At 39.2% G+C, this 26,468-nt stretch overlaps 1 protein-coding gene across 1 annotated transcript in view; it reads left to right on the forward strand.

Annotated features, from left to right (window-relative positions):
• The first annotated feature begins 14,709 nt into the window (after positions 1 to 14,709).
• The window catches only part of dennd6a (DENN/MADD domain containing 6A), a 35,950-nt gene continuing 24,191 nt past the window's right edge, over positions 14,710 to 26,468 (forward strand). Inside the window, exons 1-3 of the mRNA XM_028576074.1 lie at positions 14,710 to 15,138; positions 18,526 to 18,564; positions 24,323 to 24,365. Of these exons, the coding sequence (XP_028431875.1) occupies positions 14,908 to 15,138; positions 18,526 to 18,564; positions 24,323 to 24,365 (313 nt within the window). The 5' untranslated portion in view covers positions 14,710 to 14,907. The remainder of the gene's footprint in view (positions 15,139 to 18,525; positions 18,565 to 24,322; positions 24,366 to 26,468) is intronic.

Below are 26,468 nucleotides of genomic sequence, written 5' to 3' on the forward strand. Positions count from 1 at the left end.
CACACCAAAGGCAAGTGATATATCCACTGCGCCATCACCACCCCATTAATATGCACTGTCCCTATCTAAATAAACAATTAAATAAATAAAAAATACATTAGATATACGCAGTTAATTTCGTGGGGCTAAAGGGATGCTATGGAAACCCATTTCTGCCAGGGAAAATAATTATAAGTTGGAAATATTCTTATTCTTATTATATTTTTTTTATTTTATTTGTTAGGGACTATCCATGTACAATTTTTAACATAAATGTTGCCATTTGATGTATAGTAGGCCTACCAGAGTTATTAGCCTTAGGATAATTTACATCTGCAGTCCCTCGGCCGGACACAGTTTAAATCCAACAGTAAAAACATGACAACATCAACACAACAACAAGACAGATCACAAAACCTATACACACACACACACACACACACACACACACACACAGACACACACAGACACACACACAGAGAGAGACACACAGACACATATACACAGACACACACACTCATACACATGCAAAGACACACATACACACAGACACAAACACACACACACACACACACACACATACAGACACACACACAGACAAACACACACACACACACCTGTTTATGAACAAATAAATAAATAAAAATACGTAATGAGTCATATAATTCTGACTTACTGAATCAAGATTTCGAGACATTAAAAAAACAAGACAGATCACAAAACCACACATAAACACACATACACACACACAGACACACACACAGACACACACCTGTTTATGAACAAATAAATAAAGTAAATTATGTAATGAGTCATATAATTCTGACTTACTGAATCAAGATTTCGAGACATTATATTAACAAAATGATGACTAATACATTTAAAATTATAACATCACAGCAACTTTGTGTGAAGCTACATGGACCATACCTGTATTTTCATATTATGTGTTCTGTTTGTACTGTATACTGTACTACTTGTACTTTATTGGCATGTAATAACTATTACTATTTGAACTATTTTATAGCAATAGAATTCAGCCGGATACTGTTACATTGCTAGATAGTGTTTACTATTTATGTTATAACCTTACTGTCACGTTATTGCTATTTTGACCTATTTAGCTAATTTTTATCTACTTGTAACTTTTGGCACTTTTTTTTAATCTTAATCTTATTTATTTTAATAGCATTAATACGGAGATATTGATATGGAGGTTGCAATCTTAACTGATCTGAACAGTTAGACATTCCCCCTGGCCCTGATTGGTGCATCTGAACAGTTAGACACCTCCCCTGGCCCTGATTGGTGCATCTGAACAGGGAGCTGTGGATTTTTGCAAATCCCACTCCAGGCTGTAGGTGGAGCCAGAGGAGCTGGATTTATTTTAAATGACCTGCTTCATGTAGTTCTACTGGAACATAGGGTCAGTTTCATGACAGAAAGGTAGGTTTAGAAGTCTTACCTACTGCACCTTTAATGTTTTTGTACTTGTACAATGCCAATAAAGATATTTTTTATTTATTTTCTACAGTTTGTAGCTGACTTTGACTATTAGTTTATTATACTAATAGTCTATTAGCTGGCGTAAATGTAGCCTAAACAGGCATTATTTTAGATAAAATATGGTATTATTGGATTATAATGGTAAAAATGTAACTGATTTGGAAGTCATGCAACCGATTTTGGTCCATATTGCTAGATGTGAGAAGTAGTGCTCATGAACAACAGAAAATGGAAAACACATAACAATTTACTTTAATTTGACTATTCTTAAAGCTACTGTACACACGTGTAAAGTTATTATTAATATATCTAAACTATTTGTATTACAAAAATCAAACCAATGCTCTAATATTACAGGAATACACTGTCAGAAATAAAGGTACGGTTGAGGTCCATTGATGTTCTCTGAGGTACAACTGCTGGTGATGGACCCCCCCAAAGGGTCATAGTTGATCCGTAAGGTACACATTTGTACTTTTATCTAGGTTGAAAGGGTACAAACGTGAGAAAGGGTCCTTGTCTGTACCATTTTTCGAACATATAGGGGTACAATAAGAAAGATGTCAGCGTGTGACCCATGGTGTGACCAAAATGATGTTGGGGAATGGGATGGCACGGAAATTATGAAGTTCTGAAATTCATAGTCCTGGAGCATTTAGGTCCATTATTGTCCCTAGGGGTACACATTTGCTCCAAAAACTGTAAGAGAACAAGTATGTACCCTTGTAAAGGGGTACAATTGGTGTACCTTCGAGGGTACTGCCCCAGTGACGAGCTGTATGACAACATTTTGCACATTATTTCTGACAGTGTATGGGCGCGTTCCAGGCATCCCGTAACTCGTGTTTTCACGACCTTCTGCCCATGAAACTCCCTGTGAACTGGTACCAGATGGTTGTTTTTCTAGTTACAGTTTTTGACGTCACACACACGGAAACAACCATGGCGCCCCCTGTTGATGCTGTACAGACGCTGGTGATTAACAGCGAGAAATAGAAATAAATAGACATAAATAGGCAACGTAAAGTTATTCTGCACATTGTAATCACAACAATACACATACGACTGTGCACTACTACAGGTTATGTTTATTAAATGAGGCCCAAAATATGTCACGGATTAGAAATCGCTAGTATCAGCTAGCACGAGCTAACGTCAACATTAGGGAGCCGCTAACTAATGCTAACACTAGCTAGAAGGGTTTGTCGTTTCTGTCGTGTCCGGAAGTCATGAGTTGTGACTTGAAGTCGTAACTTACAGGCTAAAAATTGTGTCGAAACGCAGCATATTATTGTGATTTTTCAAAATAAACAAAAGCTAATTATACAGTCAGAAAAATATTTTATTAATTATCTACCAGCCTAAACCCTGACTCATATAGAGTGACGATTTCACTACTAGATGCTAATAAAAAAGGCATTTTGTCCTGTTTTTTTTTCTGTATGCTATAATTGAATAATTCCAAACACATTTACAGTAAAAATAAAAAAAATAAAAAGGGTGTGGGTCTGTGATTCAGATGTACAGTAGTTGGACTTCAAAGGAAAGGGCATCTGGGGCTTGGTGCTCCACTGGGTGCTTCCCGAAACATTCAAGAGTGTACCTTTAAGCAGTTTTTCTATCTTAGTATCTACAATCTGTCTTACTGTATACTTTTCAGTAGACTATTCGTACCACTACTGAAGCTTTCCAGCATCACACAGGGGGGTCAAACTCAGTTTCCCAGAGGGCCACACTGGGAAATAAGAATCACATCAAGGGCCAGACATTATTATATTTATTTATTCACATGCTTTTATTTAATCGAAAAAGTCAAACATCTTTGACTGTATTACTGCATGTCTCATATACTCTTCTCACTTACAGCTCGGTCAACATAAAGCCCCAAAAAAAGTAACTTAGCCACCAAAGAAGAAAGGTCGAAAAAAGTTGGAAAACGCGCTAAAAAAAACGTTGGAAAAAGTTGAAAAAACATTGAAAAAAAGTGCCAAAAGCGTCGACAAAAGTGCCAAAAACTTCAGAAAAACTGACAAAAACTATGTGGGCCAAAATTGATTATGAACCTAAATTGTTATGAGGGCCGGATCTAAGTCTGCAAGGGCTAGATTTGGGCCGCGAGCCTCGAGTTTGACACGTGTGATTTTTTTATATCAGAAATATGGGTTTCTTACAACCAAATCTCCCCAAAATAACTTGGATGCATGCACGTACATTGGATGGAACCCAGACAACTTTCCTTGCAGGTAGATTTAATACTTCCATTTCATAGCATATCGGAAAAAAATGCTTAAGAGGTTTTCAAAAACAGTATCCTAATTAAACTTGGCCATCAACCAGTCTGTGATTCACTCAACGTCCTCTGATCTTAACTATTAGTCAAAATAACTCTTATATTTTAAACTAAAAAATTAGGTATGATGTCATTTAAATTAGGTTTATTGACCATGAATTAAAAAAAAGTGACAAAAACATTTTAAAAAAATCGTCAAAAACAGTAAAAAGAAACTTTCCTGGTCAACGGGAAGACAACACAAGGGTTAAAGTATATTAATAAGAACACCTAATGAGAATATTTTACAGTTTCATCAAGGGGTTTCATCCAGGTGACTTGATTTATGGCCTGGGACAGCAGGGGGGTGGTGTGACGTGTGAGGAGATCAGATTCTGCTTATGGCTCCAGAAATGTCAGTGCTGTGTTCTGGTGAACCGACAGCTGAGACCAAATCAATGAGACAGTATAGGGCGGTAACAGGAAAAACACACCACAAGTCACTGTGCTGCTCATTCACTCATACATTGTTAATGGGTTCAGTTTTGTGCATCTAAAAACAAGCTGTCCTCAACCTTTTTTTTTTTGCACAATTATGCGGTGAAATAAGAATATAAATCAACTATTGAAATTTTTAGGGTGCAAAAAATGATCTTATATTATACCTGAAGCAGCTGAACTGAGAGTCCAGCCCATTAAATAAGTTAAGGCAAGGCAGCTTTATTTATATAGCACATTTCAGCAACAGGGCAATTCAAAGTGCTTTACATAAAACATGAAAGAGCAGTTATAAAACAATTAAAACAATTTAAAAGACAAGAATAATAAGAATTTAAAGAACTGAGAGATAAAATATGCGAATAAAGAGCAGTTAAAACAGTTAAACATATAAAAGCAGATAAAATAGGTTAGTTGAAAAAAGGACCAATATGTCAGACATCTCAAGTAGACCTTAGTGGTCCCCTAATACTGTATCTGAAGTCTCTTTTATATAGACCTTAGTGGTCCCCTAATACTGTATCTGAAGTCTCTTTTATATAGACCTTAGTGGTCCCCTAATACTGTATCTGAAGTCTCTTTTACATAGACCTTAGTGGTCCCCTAATACTGTATCTGAAGTCTCTTTTACATAGACCTTAGTGGTCCCCTAATACTGTATCTGAAGTCTCTTTTACATAGACCTTAGTGGTCCCCTAATACTGTATCTGAAGTCTCTTTTATATAGACCTTAGTGGTCCCCTAATACTGTATCTGAAGTCTCTTTTATATAGACCTTAGTGGTCCCCTAATACTGTATCTGAAGTCTCTTTTATATAGGCCTTAGTGGTCCCCTAATACTGTATCTGAAGTCTCTTTTATATAGACCTTAGTGGTCCCCTAATACTGTATCTGAAGTCTCTTTTATATAGACCTTAGTGGTCCCCTAATACTGTATCTGAAGTCTCTTTTATATAGACCTTAGTGGTCCCCTAATACTGTATCTGAAGTCTCTTTTATATAGACCTTAGTGGTCCCCTAATACTGTATCTGAAGTCTCTTTTATATAGGCCTTAGTGGTCCCCTAATACTGTATCTGAAGTCTCTTTTATATAGACCTTAGTGGTCCCCTAATACTGTATCTGAAGTCTCTTTTACATAGACCTTAGTGGTCCCCTAATACTGTATCTGAAGTCTCTTTTACATAGACCTTAGTGGTCCCCTAATACTGTATCTGAAGTCTCTTTTACATAGACCTTAGTGGTCCCCTAATACTGTATCTGAAGTCTCTTTTACATAGACCTTAGTGGTCCCCTAATACTGTCACAAATGCGACAAAAACGTCTGAAAAAGTGGCGAAAATGCTGACAAAAAGAGCCAGAAGCGTTGGCAAAAGTGACAAAAACTTCAGATGAAGGTTCTCTTTGTGTCAGGATTACAAGTGTTACTGTACTCAACCTGGTCCTGGTCTCGATCACGTCAGGGTCATGGTATAGATCCTGGTCCTCATCCCTGCAGTCATGCCCAGCCCTCCCGCAGAGCAAGCAGGGCACCAGCTGTCACTGATGCACTAACAGTCGGACTATTATTTAAGATTTAACAGCATCTTACTGGCTTTAGCCTCTTAGCCCTGTTTGACATCGATGCACCAGTTAGGCAGAGCCTGCGTGTTGGTAAAAAGCACATTTCTAAAAGATTAATTCCATCCAAACATTTTTATAAATGCTGTGGTCTGTTTATGTTATGTTTGCTCATCTCACCATTATTATTGAATTGTCTAATTTAGTTACACGTGAAGCACTTTGTAGCATTGCTTTTGAGTGTATTATTCATAGAAATAGATTAGATTATATTAAACTTTACTGTCATTGTGCTGAGTACAAGTACAAAGACAACAAAATGCAGGTTGCGTCTAACCAGAAGTGCAAAAAAAGCAAAAAAGGGCAATGTGATATACAAGTATAGACAGGAGAAGTGGTGCATAGACAGGACAAGAGATATATTATAGTGTTATAAGAGAAGAATAACTATGGTTATGTAATATGAACAGTGTATGAACAACATTGCAGTAGCAGTGACATTATAATAGTAGTAAGAATAATATAGATGTATGCAGTGTATTAGCAGAATATATTATAAGAAAAACTGAATAAATATGGATATTCTGCATGAACCATATAGACAGATACTGTATATGGAGTATTTACAGCTATGTGCAGTGTGGTAAAATTATTACAATAAATGTAAAGTTCTTATATTGCACTTAACAACTACTTAAAGTGCTTTTACATAGTACAGGAACCATTCATCATTCACACACTGCAGCTGAGGCTGCCGATAAACATTCACACACATTTAAACTCTGATGGAGCAGCATTGGGGGAAAGTTTGGGGACAGCTTCTTGCCCAAGGATGACACTCCGACATGGGTAGGGCCAGGGATCGAACCACCAACCTTCCTGTCTTATTGGAAGGCGACCTGACCCTACCACTGAGCCACAGCCACCCCAATAGCATCACCACAAATAAAACAACAAATAAAATTGATTGGTTATTACTATTATTATTTCAGCAGTAAGGATATTTTGCATGTTAAAGTTCTAATGATGCAATGGGCGGTTGTGTTATATTGAATATTCCATTGACATCTCTCCATTAGTGCCTCTAGGTCCTGGGCATGTGTGTATGTGTGTGTAGTTCAGGCCTGTGTGTAATGTTGCAGGATCAATCTGAATCTTAATCTTATATGGGACTTGATGTGGGATTGTTTTCTCATATATATTTATTGTTGAATTTTGTATTAATTAATTAATTTGCTTATCTATTTAGGCTATACAGTACAGGCCAAAAGTTTGGACACACCTTCTCATTCAATGTGTTTCCTTTTTATTTTCATGACTATTTACATTGTAGATTCTCACTGAAGGCATCAAAACTATGAATGAACACATATGGAATTATGTACTTAACAAAAAAGTGTGAAATAACTGAAAACATGTCTTATATTTTAGATTCTTCAAAGTAGCCACCCTTTGCTTTTTTATTAATAAGGGAAATAATTCCACTAATGAACCCTGACAAAGCACACCTGTGAAGGTAAAACCATTTCAGGTGACTACCTCATGAAGCTCATTGAGAGAACACCAAGGGTTTGCAGAGTTATCAAAAAAAGCAAAGGGGGGCTACTTTGAAGAATCTAAAATATAAGACATGTTTTCAGTTATTTCACACTTTTTTGTTAAGTACATAATTCCATATGTGTTCATTCATAGTTTTGATGCCTTCAGTGAGAATCTACAATGTAAATAGTCATGAAAATAAAAAGGAAACGTGTGTCCAAACTTTTGGCCTGTACTGCATATATATATATATATATATATATATATATATATATATATATATATATATATGTATATATCATACAGAACATATAGAAAATACCAATTAGTTTGGAACTAATTATTGTATTTACTATTAGTAATACAGTAGCCTATTAGTCATTTAGCAAATATCAGTTACATTTATGTAAATCAATCAGATTGATTTGCATACTCAGATAATCTGTAGATTTGTGTGTCACAACTTGGGTCAACAGGGTGTGTACCCCTTCCTTCTGTGAGCACCCCCACTCTGTTTCATCCATCTGTTTGCTCCATTATGGAGCTATTAAAGGATTTAGATAAAGCTGATTTACCGCCTTGCTCCTGACTCGGACTGAGTGCTGTAATTAAACAAGTAATTAATTCAATGATGTGAGTGAAGGCCCAGACACACCAATCAGACGGCCGACTGTCGGCAGTAAAGCCAGTCGGACTGATCAGGCTCCTCGAGTTGGTCCAAAAAGTTCCTCAGAACTCACCGAAGAGACGAGACCTAATATATCTCCATAACAGCAGGCCAGTACTCTGCTGCTCATTCAACCTTGGCCTTGAGTATTGACCTTTAAATAAAAGCATGGGCGTAATTTATAGGGGTTATAATCAAAACTGGCCAGTGCAACCCACCACAAAAAACATTTTATAATTTCCTTTAAATAAATAAAGACATTTGCACCATAAATTGATGCAGAAAAATTCACCAGAATGTAGAAAATAAAGTGTTTGACGTACAAATTTTCAATTTTGGTCAAAAGTGGAGATCTCAACCCCTTCCCCCAGTGTTGAACCCAAAGTTACATCCTTGCATTAAAGACACCTTTAATCCTGTCTCTATGAGTCTCGTGTTTAGTTTCTGTGTTTTTGTTGATTTTAAGATTATTTTTGGGGCATTTTTGGCCTTTAATTGATATGACAGGTTGTATGTAGACAGGAAAAAGGGGGAGAGAGAGGTGGAAAGACACGCAGCAAAGGGCCGAATCGAACTTAGGGCAGCTGCGGTAAGGACTGAGTCTTGGTGCATGGGGCACACGCGCTACCATAACAGCAGGCGGCACTAATCTGTATTGGCGCCCAAAAAATTAACACCGGCAGCTGATTGGACGAACGCGTCACATCGAGTCTGGCTTCTCCCGAATTTCAAAGCCAGACCATAATGGTGGCTCGTACAGAATACGATATCAAGCTCACAGATGTATGGACCCACAAATACATGACTCAAGTACGTAAAATGCCAAAAGTTTATTAAGACAGTCAGAAAAAGCTTACTGGCAACAGTGTCCAAAACAGCAGGCAAAAGGGAAAATCCAAAATACAGGCAGTGGTCAAAATCCAAAGGGAAACAATCAGGAAGATAACTCAGGACACTAAGAAAAATGCTCAAAGGCTGTACTCAGGGGAAGCAGACGATTTCGCACTGGGGTAAAGGGAAGACTTTTTAGTAACATTTAGGATTCTATTCACCCAGTTATTGACATATTACACAAATATATTTCACAGTTTGATACATGAAACGTTAACGTTAGGCTACTGCTCTGCTTTCTGCTCCAGACTCGGCTTAAAGCCATTGTTGTCATATAGCAACCGAGCATCTCTAGACAATTTCAGCTGCACAAGCTCCAAAATAACTAATCAGGCGATATTTAACTCCTAATAAGACTGTAGAGACATTTCTATAGGTAGCAGTATACAGCACTATGTTTAACTCCTAATAAGACTGTAGAGACATGTCTATAGGTAGCAGTATACAGCACTATGTTTAACTCCTAATAAGACTGTAGAGACATGTCTATAGGTAGCAGTATACAGCACTATGTTTAACTCCTAATAAGACTGTAGAGACATGTCTATAGGTATACAGTATGTTTACTCCTAATAAGACTGTAGAGACATGTTTAACTCCTAATAAGACTGTAGAGACATGTCTATAGGTAGCAGTATACAGAGCTATGTGTACCACTTCTTCATTTGGTTACAACAACAACAAAAGTGCTTAAAACTACGAGTTAGCGTAGAGTAGCATTATCAGCTGAATAGCTTATTAGCGCAGGGGCTAATGGATCAAGTGATGTATCTCGTAAGTTACCCCACTAATAATGGCCGAAATGATACCAAAGGTCTACACTAGTACAAATAGGTTATGCACTCATAAAACAATGGATTTTAAAGTTTGTAAGTACACCAGAAGTTTATGTAAATAACACTTGCCTGCTGGCTTCTGCTCTCTGTTGTTGCTGCTGCCGGCAGTAAGACGAGTGCTTAGGGACCGTCTAGAAATTACAACACCGAAAAGAGATACAACAAAAATATTTATTAATTTAACTTTTTTTTTTTTAAGTAACTGCTGTAGTATAACTAGCAGGAGACAAGTAATAACTGAGATAAGTTTGGAGACATTACCTTATTTAATCATTAAATTAATGAATATTTTTGTTGTATCTCTTTTCGGTGTAGTAATTTCTAGATGGTCCCTAAGCACTCGTCTAACTGCAGGTAGCAGCAGCAGAGAGCAGAAGAGAGCAGGCAAGTGTTCATAAACTTCTGGTGTACTTACAAACTTTCCAATCCATCGTTTTATGAGTGCATAACCTATTTGTACTAATGTAGACGTTTGGTATCATTTCGGGCATTATTAGTGGGGTAACTTACAAGATACATCACTGGATCCATTAGCCCCTGCGCTAATAAGCTATTCAGCTGATAACGCTGCTCTATGCTAACTCTCCCAATGTTAGACCCCGGTGAAAAAAGCTTCTGAGGGGGTGTTTGGCTCGAGGTCATGGTGCAAAGAACCCTAGGGTGAAATTACTCCCAACCATCGCTTTAAAGCCTCCTCCTCCTCTCACCGACTTCTCCAGGTGCGTCAGGGCCTTTATTACGCTCAGTGTTGAGGATGTGAACGATGCAGATCCACAAGACTAGGTGTCAATACTTAATATCTTTAAATATGATCCAAATTTCAGTGAGGAAAACACAAGGGACTGCACAGTTAGATTTCAAAGCTGCATGACCTAAAAAGTGCAGTGATATCTTTTTAAAAAGAATGAAATAAAAATGAAAAAGGGTCACAAATTCCTGTTCTGTTGTAACTGTAACTCTGTAAGCCCGTTTGAGATTGAAATTTGAATAACACCACCAGGGGTGGGTTCTAGGATCACACCTTTAGGACGGCTCAGCCCCTGAACGAAATACCTACTTGTTAAATATAATAGTGAATATCAAACAATACCGTCTTTACAAACAATATACTGAACATCGATTAAATCCCACAAAAAGGCCACAAAAACAAGTATTTTATAATATCAGATGCCAGTAGCCTAACATTTCCAAATGTATTAAAGGTGCTGTAGGTAGGATTGTGAAGATCCAGGAAATTTTAACATCAATAACTTCTCAGTCTCTCCCCCCTTTCTGCTAAAGCCCAATACTGTCTCCTAAGCCCCTCCCCCAACAAGGGAGAAACAATGCGTGTACATGAGCAGTGATTGACACGCAGTTAGACACTCCCCCTGGCCCTGATTGGTGCATCTGAACAGTTAGACACTCCCCCTGGCCCTGATTGGTGCATCTGAACAGTTAGACACTCCCCTGGCCCTGATTGGTGCATCTGAACAGTTAGACACTCCCCCTGGCCCTGATTGGTGCATCTGAACAGTTAGACACTCCCCCTGGCCCTGATTGGTGCATCTGAACAGTTAGATAGTTCCCCTGGCCCTGATTGGTGCATCTGAACAGTTAGACACTCCCCCTGGCCCTGATTGGTGCATCTGAACAGTTAGATAGCTCCCCCTGGCCCTGATTGGTGCATCTGAACAGTTAGATAGCTCCCCCTGGCCCTGATTGGTGCATCTGAACAGTTAGATAGCTCCCCTGGCCCTGATTGGTGCATCTGAACAGTTAGACACTCCCCCTGGCCCTGATTGGTGCATCTGATTTTTGTAAATCTCACTACAAGCTGTAGGTGGAGCCAGAGGAGCTGGATTTATTTTATTGACCTGCTTCATGTAGTTCTACTGGGACATAGGGTCAGTTTCAGCAGAAAAGTAGTTTAATAAGTCTTACCTACTGCAGCTTTAACACTATGATGGAGTCACGGCAATAATGACCAATTTGACACAATGTTCTAACATTCAGCAATTTTAGTTGCTCACGTTTCAATCTGCTATGTTGACTTAAAAAAGTAAAAAATCTGACTTATCTCATAATTATTTGACTTTTTTTGTCTCATTATTTGCTTATATATGTTGATATATTCTGTTAGCCTATATCATACTACATTTATATTATACTTTACTACATTTTACTGTTTTTATACCCATTCTATTCTGATTTAATATTTGATACTCTATTCTACCCTATCCTCTGAGGATCAATACAAGTCAACGTTATCTTATTATGATTTAGAATATTATTATCTCGCAATTTTGACTGTAAAAGTAAAACATTTGGTTTAAAACATAATCGTTTAGTGGCCGGGTTGGCTCAGACATCAAAAATCATACAGAACATGTAGTCGTTTATGCAGGTTTATGCATTGACGCAGAGGTCCAGGGTTCGAGTCCGACCTGTGACGATTTCCTGCATGTCTTCCACATGGATTTTTTGTTTTTATTGACAAAAAAGCACCAACATACAACTAACTCTCGTTGGGGAAAAGATATAATGCGTATATACAGTACATACAATACAAATGTTGTCAATGTACAAGAAAGAATTAAAGTCAAAAGCAAAAAGGCTAGAGAAAATAAAATTAACATTTAATGACTTTGGGTCAAATTGACCCGTTTTCAATTTTTGTTTTGTATCAGAAAATATGGGACGTAGAAATAAGCGCTGAAAATGTGTGGAAGAAACATTTTACAATTTAAAACGTTGGAAAAAAAGCAAAAACTAAAATTCAAGGTTCATGGGAAGACTGCACGAGGAGAGACTAATCAAAACCATAGTTTCCTAAATCTGTCACTACACATTTTCCTTGCAATCTTAGAGAGTAGATTTTATCTTTTTCAGTGAGGAAAGAAACAATTTAAAGCTGTCTTCCCAATGGAGGTCTTACCGTGCGTTCGTGGACATCGGAAACACGTTTTTCCGAGTGGAAACGTCACCATTCACGTAACATCCTGTTGGGAATCAGAGGTGGGAAACTCGGGCTGCATTTTGCTGACCGAGTTCCCCAGTTGGTGACGCGTTGTTGACAACTGACGTTAGGTGGAGGCGACTTTGGTTCACTGAACATATTTCAATGATAATAAACTCTTTATTTTGGACAAACTCCTCTGCCAAGAAACATACACAGACATAATATGTTTCAGATTATTCATAAATAGGCCTATGTATCAAAAAACAACACATTATCCGTGTCTTTTCACGTTGGTTGTCCTGCAGATAACACAAACACACACCTGGTGATGTGCTGTTTGGATGATAAGAAAACAGCAGAAAATCTTTAGTTATTGTGGCCTCCATGTTTTCACCACCTGATGCTCTCGGCTACGGTCATGCTATAAGTTGTTATGCCAAACGCCGAATATAACAGAAGAAGAAGAACACGCATCCCGACCATGTGAAGGCCAAGGGGGGTAAGCTTTGCTTCAGAACTCGAACCTCTTATGGCGCCATTTTGTTGCTACCTGGCCATCACCTCCCGTTAGCATCCCATTGACTCCCATTCATTCTGACGTCACTTTGACAGAGAATAACTTTACATCTGAAGCGTTTAAAGACTCTATTTCTCCGATGTTTATTTCTAAAGAAACACGACAATGTATAAAAGGCTCCATTACCTTGTAGCTCAAGTTATGGCACCGTAGCAGACGCTTTTATAACAATAGGCTAACGATTGGGTCATAACCACGAGACTTACTGTCACACAGTAGAGGAATTACCGTATAGTACAGGAGAAGCTCACAGGCAGTTTGGACTTCCATTATCTGTTTAGGTTTAATTACTAATGTTAACTAGCATGTTAGTGATCAGTAATTACTAATGTTAACTAGCATGTTAGTGATCAGTAATTACTAATGTTAACTAGCATGTTAGTGATCAGTAATTACTAATGTTAACTAGCATGTTAGTGATCAGTAATTACTAATGTTAACTAGCATGTTAGTGATCAGTAATTACTAATGTTAACTATCATGTTAGTGATTAGTAATTACTAATGTTAACTAGCATGTTAGTGATCAGTAATTACTAATGTTAACTAGCATGTTAGTGATCAGTAATTACTAATGTTAACTAGCATGTTAGTGATCAGTAATTACTAATGTTAACTATCATGTTAGTGATTAGTAATTACTAATGTTAACTAGCATGTTAGTGATCAGTAATTACTAATGTTAACTATCATGTTAGTGATCAGTAATTAGCCTGTGTCTATGTTATCTCCTTACATATACCTACACTCTCCGTCTCTGTGAGATTGGGAATGATTGAGATTTCTCTCTCACAGCTACCAGAAGACTTCACACTTTCAGACACGTTGCTCACATCAAATCTACGTCTTCAAGCTCAGTTGGAGGCTGCTCAGTAACACTCAGCCAGCACCGGGAAAGAGACTTCTGATATCCTCCACTGGTCTCAGACCAGAGACACGGGGTCTGCTGGTCCAGTTTATATATACTGTCTATGGCTGCCACCGCTTAGTCGATTAGTCGACTAATCGGTCGTTTTGGTCTCAGTCGACTAAGATTTATTTAGTCCATTAGTCATTTTTTATGCTTATTCATGCTTAATTACTCATTTCCAAGAAACTTCTGATCACATTTATGGTAAACACAAGATTTAAAGTGGTGCTTTTGCAGGATTAATTGTGGAGAAACTCAGTTTTACAGATGGTTAATTAACTACATTTATATTGTGCTTTTCTAGTCTTAACCACCTCTCAAAGCTCACAGCTCTGTCAATTAAATCAACTAATCGATTAGTCGACAAAATCCTATAAGTGTTAGTCGACTAAGAAGTTCTTTAGTCGAGGACAGACCTAATAATGTCTATGGCTGCCAGTCGGAAAAACAACGTAACCAGGGGGGCGGTGCCTGTTATTCCGAGGTGGCATGAACGCAGCATCAGTGCCAGGGGACGACCTTACGTGATGACGTAGCATCTTTCATCGACCACGTCCTACGTACGCTCCTGGCTTCTATGCTAGGTGCTAGCTAACTCAGCAGCTACTTTCTGCAGCTCTGCTCACCGGACACTAACTAACTAACTAACTAACTAACTAGATAATACCAGACAACTTATTTAGAAAAACGTGAACATTTTGCGGAGCATCTAAAGTGTCCGAGTCGGGCCGTCGCCATGGCTCTGCAAGGCCCGGAGGAGCTGGGGGAGCAGGTCGAAGAGTCCGAGGACCTGGACGACCAGGACGCTAGTAGCATCTCCCCGGCCGAGGAGATAACGCTGCCTCCCGGGCCTGGAGGCGACGAGGACCCGGAGGAGGCTCTCCTGCTGCCCTGGGACCGCTTCTCCACCTGGCTGCACTGCATCTGTGTGGTCGGCTTCGACCTGGAGCTGGGGCAGGCTGTGGAGGTGAGGAGGGACAGCCGGGTCATGTTGAACTACAGCGTAGCAACAAACAGAGAAGAGCCGAAGTTAGCCAGTTATTAAAGGCTCAGACTAATTGCTGGACTGGAGCACAAAAACATCTTCATGAAGCTGTTTGTTTGGTTCTCTAGGGCTTTGCAATTAATCGAAATGTAATCGTGATTATGATTTAGGCTCCCAATGATCACAAAAACAGAATAATTGAGAAAAAAACAATTAATTTAGCTCATTACGTTTTGCAAGTAAACTCTTGAATGAATGGAAAAAATAAAGTTTAAATAGGAAAAGTATGAAGGCAAATTTCACAGTTTTTTTTTTTTTTTTTACTGTTGATTTATTTAACCTTTTCCACTGCTTTTTAAGTTCAATAATTGCAAACATCTTTCCAGAAGTCAACGAATAATCTTGTTAAATTATCGTGAAATATTTTTTTTTTTCCATAATTGAGCAACCCTATTCTCTGTTTAGTTTTTCTATGGTTTAACAGTGCTGACATGTATACACACAGTAACGTTACCGATATAGTTAATCTTAGCCAAGGTGAACTGTGTGTGTGTGTGTGTGTGTGTGTGTGTGTGTGTGTGTGTGTGTGTGTGTGTGTGTGTGTGTGTTTTTCCCTGGAGTTAGTCTGTTCCAACAGCCACAGCATTGCTCAGCTACTATCTCACATAGAGGCTTTTTTTGTTCAAAGTCTTCCTCCAACAGAAACGCACATTGAACTTTTTTCAAGCCTTAAATTTAGGGACTTGAGCAAGGCATCTCTGGCATGGAGGGTTTGAATCCAACACCACAAATACCTGTGGTTCTCACAGGTGTTTGGGATGCAATGCAATATGCTATACACAATATACTGCTTAATAAGGTTACTGTGATTTTGGGTTCAGACTCCTTCAAGTATTTCTGTTTCACTTTCTATAATGAACTGAACAACACAGACTGCACAACTTTATTTTTTGGGGCTTTTCCGCCTTCAATGGACAGGACAGCTAGGGGAGAGAGAGAGAGGGGGGGGGAAGACATGCAGGAAATCATCACAGGTCGTACTCGAACCCTGGACCTCTGTGTCGAGGTATAAACCTCTAGGGGTGGGAAAATAATCGATTCTTAGATGCATCGCGATTCGCTCTAGAACGATTCGATGCTCAATTCAGGTAAGTTAATTATCGAAAAAAATAAGAAGAACGAAAACATAGTGAATGGCATGGAAATGTCACTTTATGAAGTTTTTTAACATTAATATTCGTTCCCCCAGCCTGCCTATGGTCCCCCAGTGGCTAGAAATGGTGATAGGTGTAAACCGAGCCCTGGGTACTACAGACTTCAGATACAGTATTAGGGGACCACTAAGGTCTATATAAAAGAGACTTCAGATCCAGTATTAGGGGACCACTAAGGTCTATATAAAAGAGACTTCAGATACAGTATTAGGGGACCACTAAGGTCTATATAAAAGAGACTTCAGATACAGTATTAGAGGACCACTAAGGTCTATATAAAAGAGACTTCAGATACAGTATTAGGGGACCACTAAGGTCTATATAAAAGAGACTTCAGATCCAGTATTAGGGGACCACTAAGGTCTATATAAAAGAGACTTCAGATACAGTATTAGGGGACCACTAAGGTCTATATAAAAGAGACTTCAGATACAGTATTAGAGGACCACTAAGGTCTATATAAAAGAGACTTCAGATACAGTATTAGGGGACCACTAAGGTCTATATAAAAGAGACTTCAGATACAGTATTAGGGGACCACTAAGGTCTATATAAAAGAGACTTCAGATACAGTATTAGGGGACCACTAAGGTCTATATAAAAGCATCTAAAGAGCATCATGTCATGGGACCTTTAAACATGACTGAGCCTCTGGCATGGAAGATTACTGGGAGAGAAGGTGACTTTCACAAGCATGGTTAAGGCTTAAGCATGGAATGACTACACAACAAAAACCTCCAGTAGACAAAATATCTCATTAAAACTTGTGTGTGACACATATATGTCAAAATCTAAGGTTTGTCTAGGAAGTGATTAGCAAACTCTGAGTAGCAAGCTCAGATTTTTCTGTTGCTGGCCCTCAGCTGTGGAACCGACATCAGAAATGCTCCTTCATTTGTGATATCAAAGCCAGGCACAAAACTCACCTTTTTACATTGGCCTTCCCGGCATCTTAATTGTCTTATCCCGCTATGTTTGTAATTATTTGTCTTTTGATGTCGTTTTAGCCTAAATCACTGATTTGTAAGTGTATTTTATTTTATTACCCTGTGGCTAATGCGCTATGGACAGCACTTTGGTCAGTGCAAGCTGTTTTTAAATGTGCTATAGAAATTAACTTTACTTACTTACTAGACATGCACCGATTTCAACTTTCTAGGCCGATTCCCGATTTAGGCCAGCCAAAGATTTCATATTTTCTAACCACTTTACAGCACACGCACATATTTATTTTCTATCTTTAATAGAACATGTGTTGAACAGATAATGGATCACTATAAAATAGAACTATATAATCGAATCATGAGGTGCCAACAGATTCCCACCCTTATAAACCTCCTATGTCTATATGCGCCCGCTCCACCCACCGAGCCACCGAGTGCACAACTTTGTTTTTTATTAGAACAGTTTGTCATTTTGATTTACTGATTGGATAAAGTCATTTTGTAAATAAACATCAGAATGACCAGGGCAGGCAGATGATTGTGTCTTTCTTCTATAAAATGTCAGCGTGAAAAACGGGGTCAAAAAAGAAAAGCTGTTCAGTTTACACAGATATCAAAAGTGTTGTTGATTTTAAGTTTTTTTGTCAATCTGTAGCATGAACCAAAATCTAATAAAAGAGAAAAGTAACAAGACTACAAATGTAGACCAGACATTTGAACCTTTAGTACTTCACTGATTTTGAGACTTTGGACACATTGATCATTTTATAATTTGTATTGATTCCCCACTGGGCTGTAGTCAAATTACAATTTACACTCTGTTTGTTAGAAATCACTACACACAGGCCTGAACTAAATATATATATACACACACACACACACACACACACACACGCTCAGGACCTATTCATGCACAAATGGAGAGATGTCAGAGTGAGTGGGCTGCCAGTGCAGGACCAGCACTTTGGCATTGCCCAGGAGGTGAACCAGCATTTATTTAATACATTATTTAAACTGTACAGTGCAGTGATCACACAACAAAGGGTAAATAGTGTAAGCTACGGTAAGTAATTTACCCAGTGACATTAGAGAGACAAATACATGTTGGTTAAAGATGTCCCAAGTTTTAAAAACCTGTAATGAAAATGTGCTGATGTTTAGTTTGTTGATGAGCTCCTGCTGTGTGGTAACTGTGTTTACGTCTCTTCCAGGTTATTTACCCGCACCATTCCAAACTGTCAGAGAAAGAGGTGAGTCAGACTGACCGGGTGTGATTTTGAAGAATTTTATATATATATATATATATATATATATATATATATATATATATATATATATATAAAATTTTTATATATATATATATATATATATATATATATATATATATATATATATATATATATATACAGGGGGAAATAAGTATTTGACCCCTTGCTGATTTTGCAGGTTTGCCCACTTACAAAGAATGCAAAAATCTACAATTGTAATCATATGTACATTCTAACAGTGAAAGACAGAATCCCAAAGAAAATTCCAGAAAATCACATCATATGAATTTATTAAAATTGATAACCATCTGATGAGGAAAAACAAGTATTTGACCCCTGGACAAACAGCATGTTAATATTTTGTAGAAAAGCCATTATTGGCCAGCACAGATGTCAAACGGTTTTTATAGTTGGTGACAAGGTTTGTGCACATTTCGGCAGGGATGTTGGCCCACTCCTCCCTGCAGACAGCCTCCAAATCATTCAGGTTCCGAGGTTGTCGCCTGGCAACTCGAATTTTAAGCTCCCTCCAAAGATTTTCAATCGGATTCAGGTCTGGAGACTGGCTAGGCCACTCCAGAACCTTGATGTGCTTCTTCTTCAGCCACTCTTTTGTTGCTTTGGCGGTGTGCTTAGGGTCGTTGTCGTGCTGAAACACCCATCCTCGACCCATCTTCAGCTCTCTCACTGAGGGAAGGAGATGTCGGTCCAGAATTCCACGATACATGGCCCCGTCCATCCTCCCCTCAATACGATGGAGTTGTCCCGTCCCCTTGGCTGAAAAGCACCCCCAAAGCATGATGTTGCCACCACCATGCTTGACGGTGGGGATGGTGTTCTTTGGGTTGTACTCGGTGTTCTTTGCCCTCCAAACACGACGAGTTGAGTTGAGGCCAAAAAGTTCTATTTTGGTCTCATCTGACCACATCACCTTCTTCCAGGCCTCTTCTGAGTCGTCCAGGTGGTGAATGGCGAACTTCATGCGGGCCTGTACATGTTTCTTCTTGAGCAGGGGGACCTTGCGTGCGCTGCAGGATTTCAATCCATGACGGCGTAGTGTGTTACCAACCGTTTCTTTTGTAACTGTGGTCCCAGCTGCCTTCAGTTGATTCATCAGTTCCCCCTTGTGGTTTTGGGATGATTCCTCACTGTTCGCATGATCAGGGACACCCCACGAGGCAAGATCTTGTGTGGAGGCCCAGACCGAGGGAGGTTGGCGGTGGTGTGGTGCTTCTTCCATTTCCTGATAACTGCACCGACAGTTGATCTTTTCTCTCCAAGTTGCTTTCCGATTCTCTTGTAGCCCATCCCAGCCTTGTGCAGATCAACAATCTTGTCCCTGATGTCCGTGAGAAAGCTCTTTGGTCTTGCCCATGGTGGTGATGTTGGATGCTGGTTGTTTGGGTGTTCACAGGTGTCTTTTATACAGGTAACGAGGTGAGGCAGGTATATTTGATGTAGATAATTGGTTCGGATTGGGGCTGTGTCTTAAAGAAAGACTAACTGGCTTGTAGGAGCCAGAATACTTGCTGTTTGTCCAGGGGGTCAAATACTTGTTTTTCCTCATCAGATGGTTATCAATTTTAATAAATTCATATGATGTGATTTTCTGGAATTTTCTTTGGGATTCTGTCTTTCACTGTTAGAATGTACATATGATTAAAATTGTAGATTTTTGCATTCTTTGTAAGTGGGCAAACCTGCAAAATCAGCAAGGGGTCAAATACTTATTTCCCCCACTGTATATATATATATATATATATCTAAAATACAGTACAGGCCAAAAGATTTTTTACTTTTAGCTGGCAGAAGTTACAGGAGAACAGATATTGTGTGATATGACATATAATGAAAGCAATAATCATTGTGTAGGTACCCTCACCCTCATCTATCCTACATTCAAGAGTTTATGGCGAGAAGAAAAAAAAAACCTAAGTTTCCCGTCACTTCGGCTTTGCGCATGAGCATGGACATGGAGCTGAGGTGGACGTGGACACATTAACGTTAACGCTGCAGTGTTTACCATTGCACGTTAGCCTAGCAGCTAGCGGAGTTTCCTTCTGCTTATAGCTTAATCCTGACACAACCAAACGGTTAAATCTCAGCCTGCATGCACGTTTTGTAGCCTAACCAGAGCAGCTTATATTGGTTATCTTAGACAGAAGACCACTGTGCTGCGAAGTGTCTGCCCTCGGCATTGTCGGCAAACCTTTTTTTTTCTTTTTACTTTATTGACAATAGAGCTTTCTGAACTGTCTGTGGAATAGATCAACGGAGAGGAGAGAAAGCAGAGTGGCCATAAATGACAGCAAAACACAGTAAAGACTTGAGCTGAAATGGAAACACTGTGCTATGGGTTGAAAACCTGAAAACATGTCTTATATTTTAGATTCTTCAAAGTAGCCACCCTTTGCTTTTTTTGATAACTCTGCAAACCCTTGGTGTTCTCTCAATGAGCTTCATGAGGTAGTCACCTGAAATGGTTTTACCTTCACAGGTGTGCCTTGTCAGGGTTAATTAGTGGAATTATTTCCCTTATTAATAAAAAAGCAAAGGGTGGCTACTTTGAAGAATCTAAAATATAAGACATGTTTTCAGTTATTTCACACTTTTTTGTTAAGTACATAATTCCATAATTCGTGTTCATTCATAGTTTTGATGCCTTCAGTGAGAATCTACAATGTAAATAGTCATGAAAATAAAAAGGAAACACATTGAATGAGAAGGTGTGTCCAAACTTTTGGCCTGTACTGTACATCCACTGTAGTGGATATTTGAGTTTCATTTCTCTCCTTGGAATCTTTTGTGCAAGTCTCTTAATTCCTGCTGTACTGTACAGAGGACATCCTGGGCTTTTCAGTGATGTGTTATTTGATTGGCTGGGAGGCCGGGAACCGCCTCTATCTTTCAATCCAAAATGGACGGCATAGGAACAAGCACATTTTATGGAAAGATAAGAGATGAGTCAAATATTGTTTGTCTGTGGTTTTGTTACTATGATAATCATATATTTTCTTGTTCATTAAGGTGTTAGGAATCATATATTGAGTTCTGATAGAAACTACATTATGTATCTTTTGAAAAATTTCCCATTTTATGAATGTCAATTATAGTGGACATCAGGACTATCTTCATGTAAATAATGACTCCACATCTACCACATTTGTCTGTTTTTGTACTCAAATGATCCTGTTGTCCACTACAGGGGACATTCTTTAAATAAATAAAAATTTAAATTGTAGGATTTTCTTTTTTTTTACCTTAAACAGGTATGGAATCACAAAAAATATGATTAGGAAAAAAAAAAAGAATACAAAAGGCTACATAAATACAGATTCAAAAACAGATTACAGTGGGGGAAATAAGTATTTGACCCCTTGCTGATTTTGCAGGTTTGCCCACTTACAAAGAATGCAAAAATCTACAATTTTAATCATATGTACATTCTAACAGTGAGAGACAGAATCCCAAAGAAAATTCCAGAAAATCACATCATATGAATTTATTAAAATTGATAACCATCTGATGAGGAAAAACAAGTATTTGACCCCCTGGACAAACAGCATGTTAATATTTTGTAGAAAAGCCATTATTGGCCAGCACAGATGTCAAACGGTTTTTATAGTTGGTGACAAGGTTTGTGCACATTTCGGCAGGGATGTTGGCCCACTCCTCCCTGCAGACAGCCTCCAAATCATTCAGGTTCCGAGGTTGTCGCCTGGCAACTCGAATTTTAAGCTCCCTCCAAAGATTTTCAATCGGATCAAGGTCTGGAGACTGGCTAGGCCACTCCAGAACCTTGATGTGCTTCTTCTTCAGCCACTCTTTTGTTGCTTTGGCGGTGTGCTTAGGGTCGTTGTCGTGCTGAAACACCCATCCTCGACCCATCTTCAGGTCTCTCACTGAGGGAAGGAGATGTCGGTCCAGAATTCCACGATACATGGCCCCGTCCATCCTCCCCTCAATACGATGGAGTTGTCCCGTCCCCTTGGCTGAAAAGCACCCCCAAAGCATGATGTTGCCACCACCATGCTTGACGGTGGGGATGGTGTTCTTTGGGTTGTACTCGGTGTTCTTTGCCCTCCAAACACGACGAGTTGAGTTGAGGCCAAAAAGTTCTATTTTGGTCTCATCTGACCACATCACCTTCTTCCAGGCCTCTTCTGAGTCGTCCAGGTGGTGAATGGCGAACTTCATGCGGGCCTGTACATGTTTCTTCTTGAGCAGGGGGACCTTGCGTGCGCTGCAGGATTTCAATCCATGATGGCGTAATGTGTTACCAACCGTTTCTTTTGTAACTGTGGTCCCAGCTGCCTTCAGTTGATTCATCAGTTCCCCCCTTGTGGTTTTGGGATGATTCCTCACCGTTTGCATGATCAGGGACACCCCACGAGGCAAGATCTTGTGTGGAGGCCCAGACCGAGGGAGGTTGGCGGTGGTGTGGTGCTTCTTCCATTTCCTGATAACTGCACCGACAGTTGATCTTTTCTCTCCAAGTTGCTTTCCGATTCTCTTGTAGCCCATCCCAGCCTTGTGCAGATCAACAATCTTATCCCTGATGTCCGTAGAAAGCTCTTTGGTCTTGCCCATGGTGGTGATGTTGGATGCTGGTTGTTTGGGTGTTGACAGGTGTCTTTTATACAGGTAACGAGGTGAGGCACATATTTGATGTAGATAATTGGTTCGGATTGGGGCTGTGTCTTAAAGAAAGACTAACTGGCTTGTAGGAGCCAGAATACTTGCTGTTTGTCCAGGGGGTCAAATACTTGTTTTTCCTCATCAGATGGTTATCAATTTTAATAAATTCATATGATGTGATTTTCTGGAATTTTCTTTGGGATTCTGTCTTTCACTGTTAGAATGTACATATGATTACAATTGTAGATTTTTGCATTCTTTGTAAGTGGGCAAACCTGCAAAATCAGCAAGGGGTCAAATACTTATTTCCCCCACTGTAAGTAGGCATTACAAAGCTGGCGCAAAGTGGTATAAGTAAGTTGATGGATATGCGAGAGTGATATGGTAATAACACAATATAAATGAATAGACATTTTAGATCACATGTGTCAAACTCGAGGCCCGTGGGCCAAGTTTTGGCCCCTGGCAGGTTTTGATCCGGCCCGTTTATCAGTTTAGGTTCACAATAAATTTTGGCCGGCCTACTTTTTGTAGCTTTTTCAATGTTTTGTCGCTTTCTCTGAAGTTTTTGTCACTTTTGCAGACGCTTTTGGGGCCCTTTGGCCACTTCTTCTGAAGTTTTTGGGGCCTTTTCTGGTGTTTTTTCTAATGTTGATGTTGCTTTTTTTGAAATTTTTCATCGTCGCTTCTGTGCTTTGATGGCAAAGTTACTTTTTTGGGACTTTATGTTGATCAAACTGTCAGAGAGAAAGCCACATGAGACCCGCAATAATCCAGTAAAAGATCCTTGACTTTTTCGATGAAAGAAAAGCATGTGAATAAACTAAACATGTCTGGCCCTTGATGTGATTCTTAGTTTCCAGTGTGGCCCTCTGGGAAACTGAGTTTGACACCTCTGGTCTTTATAAATGCTGAAATGTAGTAAAGAGTATTATTAGAGTAATATACAGTTAGTGCAAATTGTGGTCTAGTAGTGTTGTAGGTCAGTAGATGTGCAGAAAGTGTAACAATCCATCCATCCTATCTGTTGTGTGTCACTGAATCAACCTGAGATGACATGATAAAGAGAGACTAAAACAAGCTAAATCTTTTTCTCTTTCAGAAAACAAGCATCTGCTACCTTTCCTTTCCTGACTCCAACTCGGGTGAGTTCCTGTTCCAGCCTTTTTGTGTCAGATTTAGGGCTGGGTTGTGCTAGAAAAGAACAGTACGTTCCCGCGACAGCTGTTGAGAGCAGCCACGCTCGGAAGGTAGTAGGTCTGCCACCTCTTAGTCGATTAGCCGACTAATCGGTCGTTTTGGTCTTAGTCGACTAAGATTTCTTTAGTCCATTAGTCATTTTTTATGCTTATTCATGCTTAATTACTTATTTCCAAGAAACTCATGAGCACATTTATGGTAAACAGAAGATTTAAAGTGGTGCTTTTGCAGGATTAATTGTGGAGAAACTCAGTTTTACAGATGGTTAATTAACTACATTTATATTGTGCTTTTCTAGTCTTAACCACCTCTCAAAGCTCACAGCTCTGTCAATTAAATCAACTAATCGATTAGTCGACAAAATCCTATAAGTGTTAGTCGACTAAGGAGTTCTTTAGTTGAGGACAGCCCTAATACTGTCTATGGCTGCCAGTCGGAAAAACAACGTAACCAGGGGGGCGGTGCCTGTTATTCTGATCTGTAGTCTCTGTAGTATCTGAAGTCTCTTATATATAGACCTTAGTGGTCCCCTAATACTGTATCTGAAGTCTCTTTTATATAGACCTTAGTGGTTCCCTAATACTGTATCTGAAGTCTCTTTTATATAGACCTTAGTGGTCCCCTAATACTGTATCTGAAGTCTCTTTTATATAGACCTTAGTGGTCCCCTAATACTGTATCTGAAGTCTCTTTTATATAGACCTTAGTGGTCCCCTAATACTGTATCTGAAGTCTCTTTTATATAGACCTTAGTGGTCCCCTAATACTGTATCTGAAGTCTCTTTTATATAGACCTTAGTGGTCCCCTAATACTGTATCTGAAGTCTCTTTTATATAGACCTTAGTGGTCCCCTAATACTGTATCTGAAGTCTCTTTTATATAGACCTTAGTGGTCCCCTAATACTCTATCTGAAGTCTCTTTTATATAGACCTTAGTGGTCCCCTAATACTGTATCTGAAGTCTCTTTTATATAGACCTTAGTGGTCCCCTAATACTGTATCTGAAGTCTCTTTTATATAGACCTTAGTGGTCCCCTAATACTGTATCTGAAGTCTCTTTTATATAGACCTTAGTGGTCCCCTAATACTGTATCTGAAGTCTCTTTTATATAGACCTTAGTGGTCCCCTAATACTCTATCTGAAGTCTCTTTTATATAGACCTTAGTGGTCCCCTAATACTCTATCTGAAGTCTCTTTTATATAGACCTTAGTGGTCCCCTAATACTGTATCTGAAGGTAGGGTGAAAAGCCAGCCATCAAAGGCCCTGTTCTGACCTGGTTATAACATCCATCCAAACGAGAATCAAACCACTTATATCTCATGGTCTGATGAAGTGGTGTATGTACGACACGCCAATTCGTATTACATTTTGCCGTGTTATCAAGGCTCCAGACTGCGATCAAATGGTCGCATTTTGCGAACACAATGTGAGAGTGTGCGACTGAATTTTACATCCAGTCGCACATGTCGCGACCAGTAAATTTGGCCCCTTTCTTTACACGTTAAACGTTGAAATTTCGGTACCTGAGAGCATATCTGTCAGAGCTCACACACACACACACACACACACACACACACACACACACACACACACACACACACACACACACACACACACACACACACACACACACACACACACACACGCACGCAGAGCTGCAGACGATGCAAACTACGTCGGCTCTGCAGTTTTGTTGAAGTCACGGTGAGTCACGGAGATGCCGATAAAGTGGTTTAAAGTGTTTACAGTTTTCCATAACTTCAAGCAGACAGAGTTTGCTGCGATATGATATTAACGGCGAGCCGAAAGCGGTTGCCGTGCTGTTGACGTTACACTTCCTCGGAGACGAGCAGCCGGGCACAACAGTGGTTTCTGTGCCCTGGGGACTGACTGACAGGCACCTTTCAGCAACAAGGCAATTAAAAGTGCTTTACATGAAACATTAAAGAGCAATTAATAACTGTCATGATGAAAATAAAACAGGCTAAAATATTATATACAAATACAATAATAAAAATATATATATATATTTATTATTGTCATG

This window comes from Perca flavescens, chromosome 4, assembly GCF_004354835.1.
Source record: "Perca flavescens isolate YP-PL-M2 chromosome 4, PFLA_1.0, whole genome shotgun sequence".
Classification (NCBI taxonomy): Eukaryota; Metazoa; Chordata; class Actinopteri; order Perciformes; family Percidae; genus Perca; species Perca flavescens.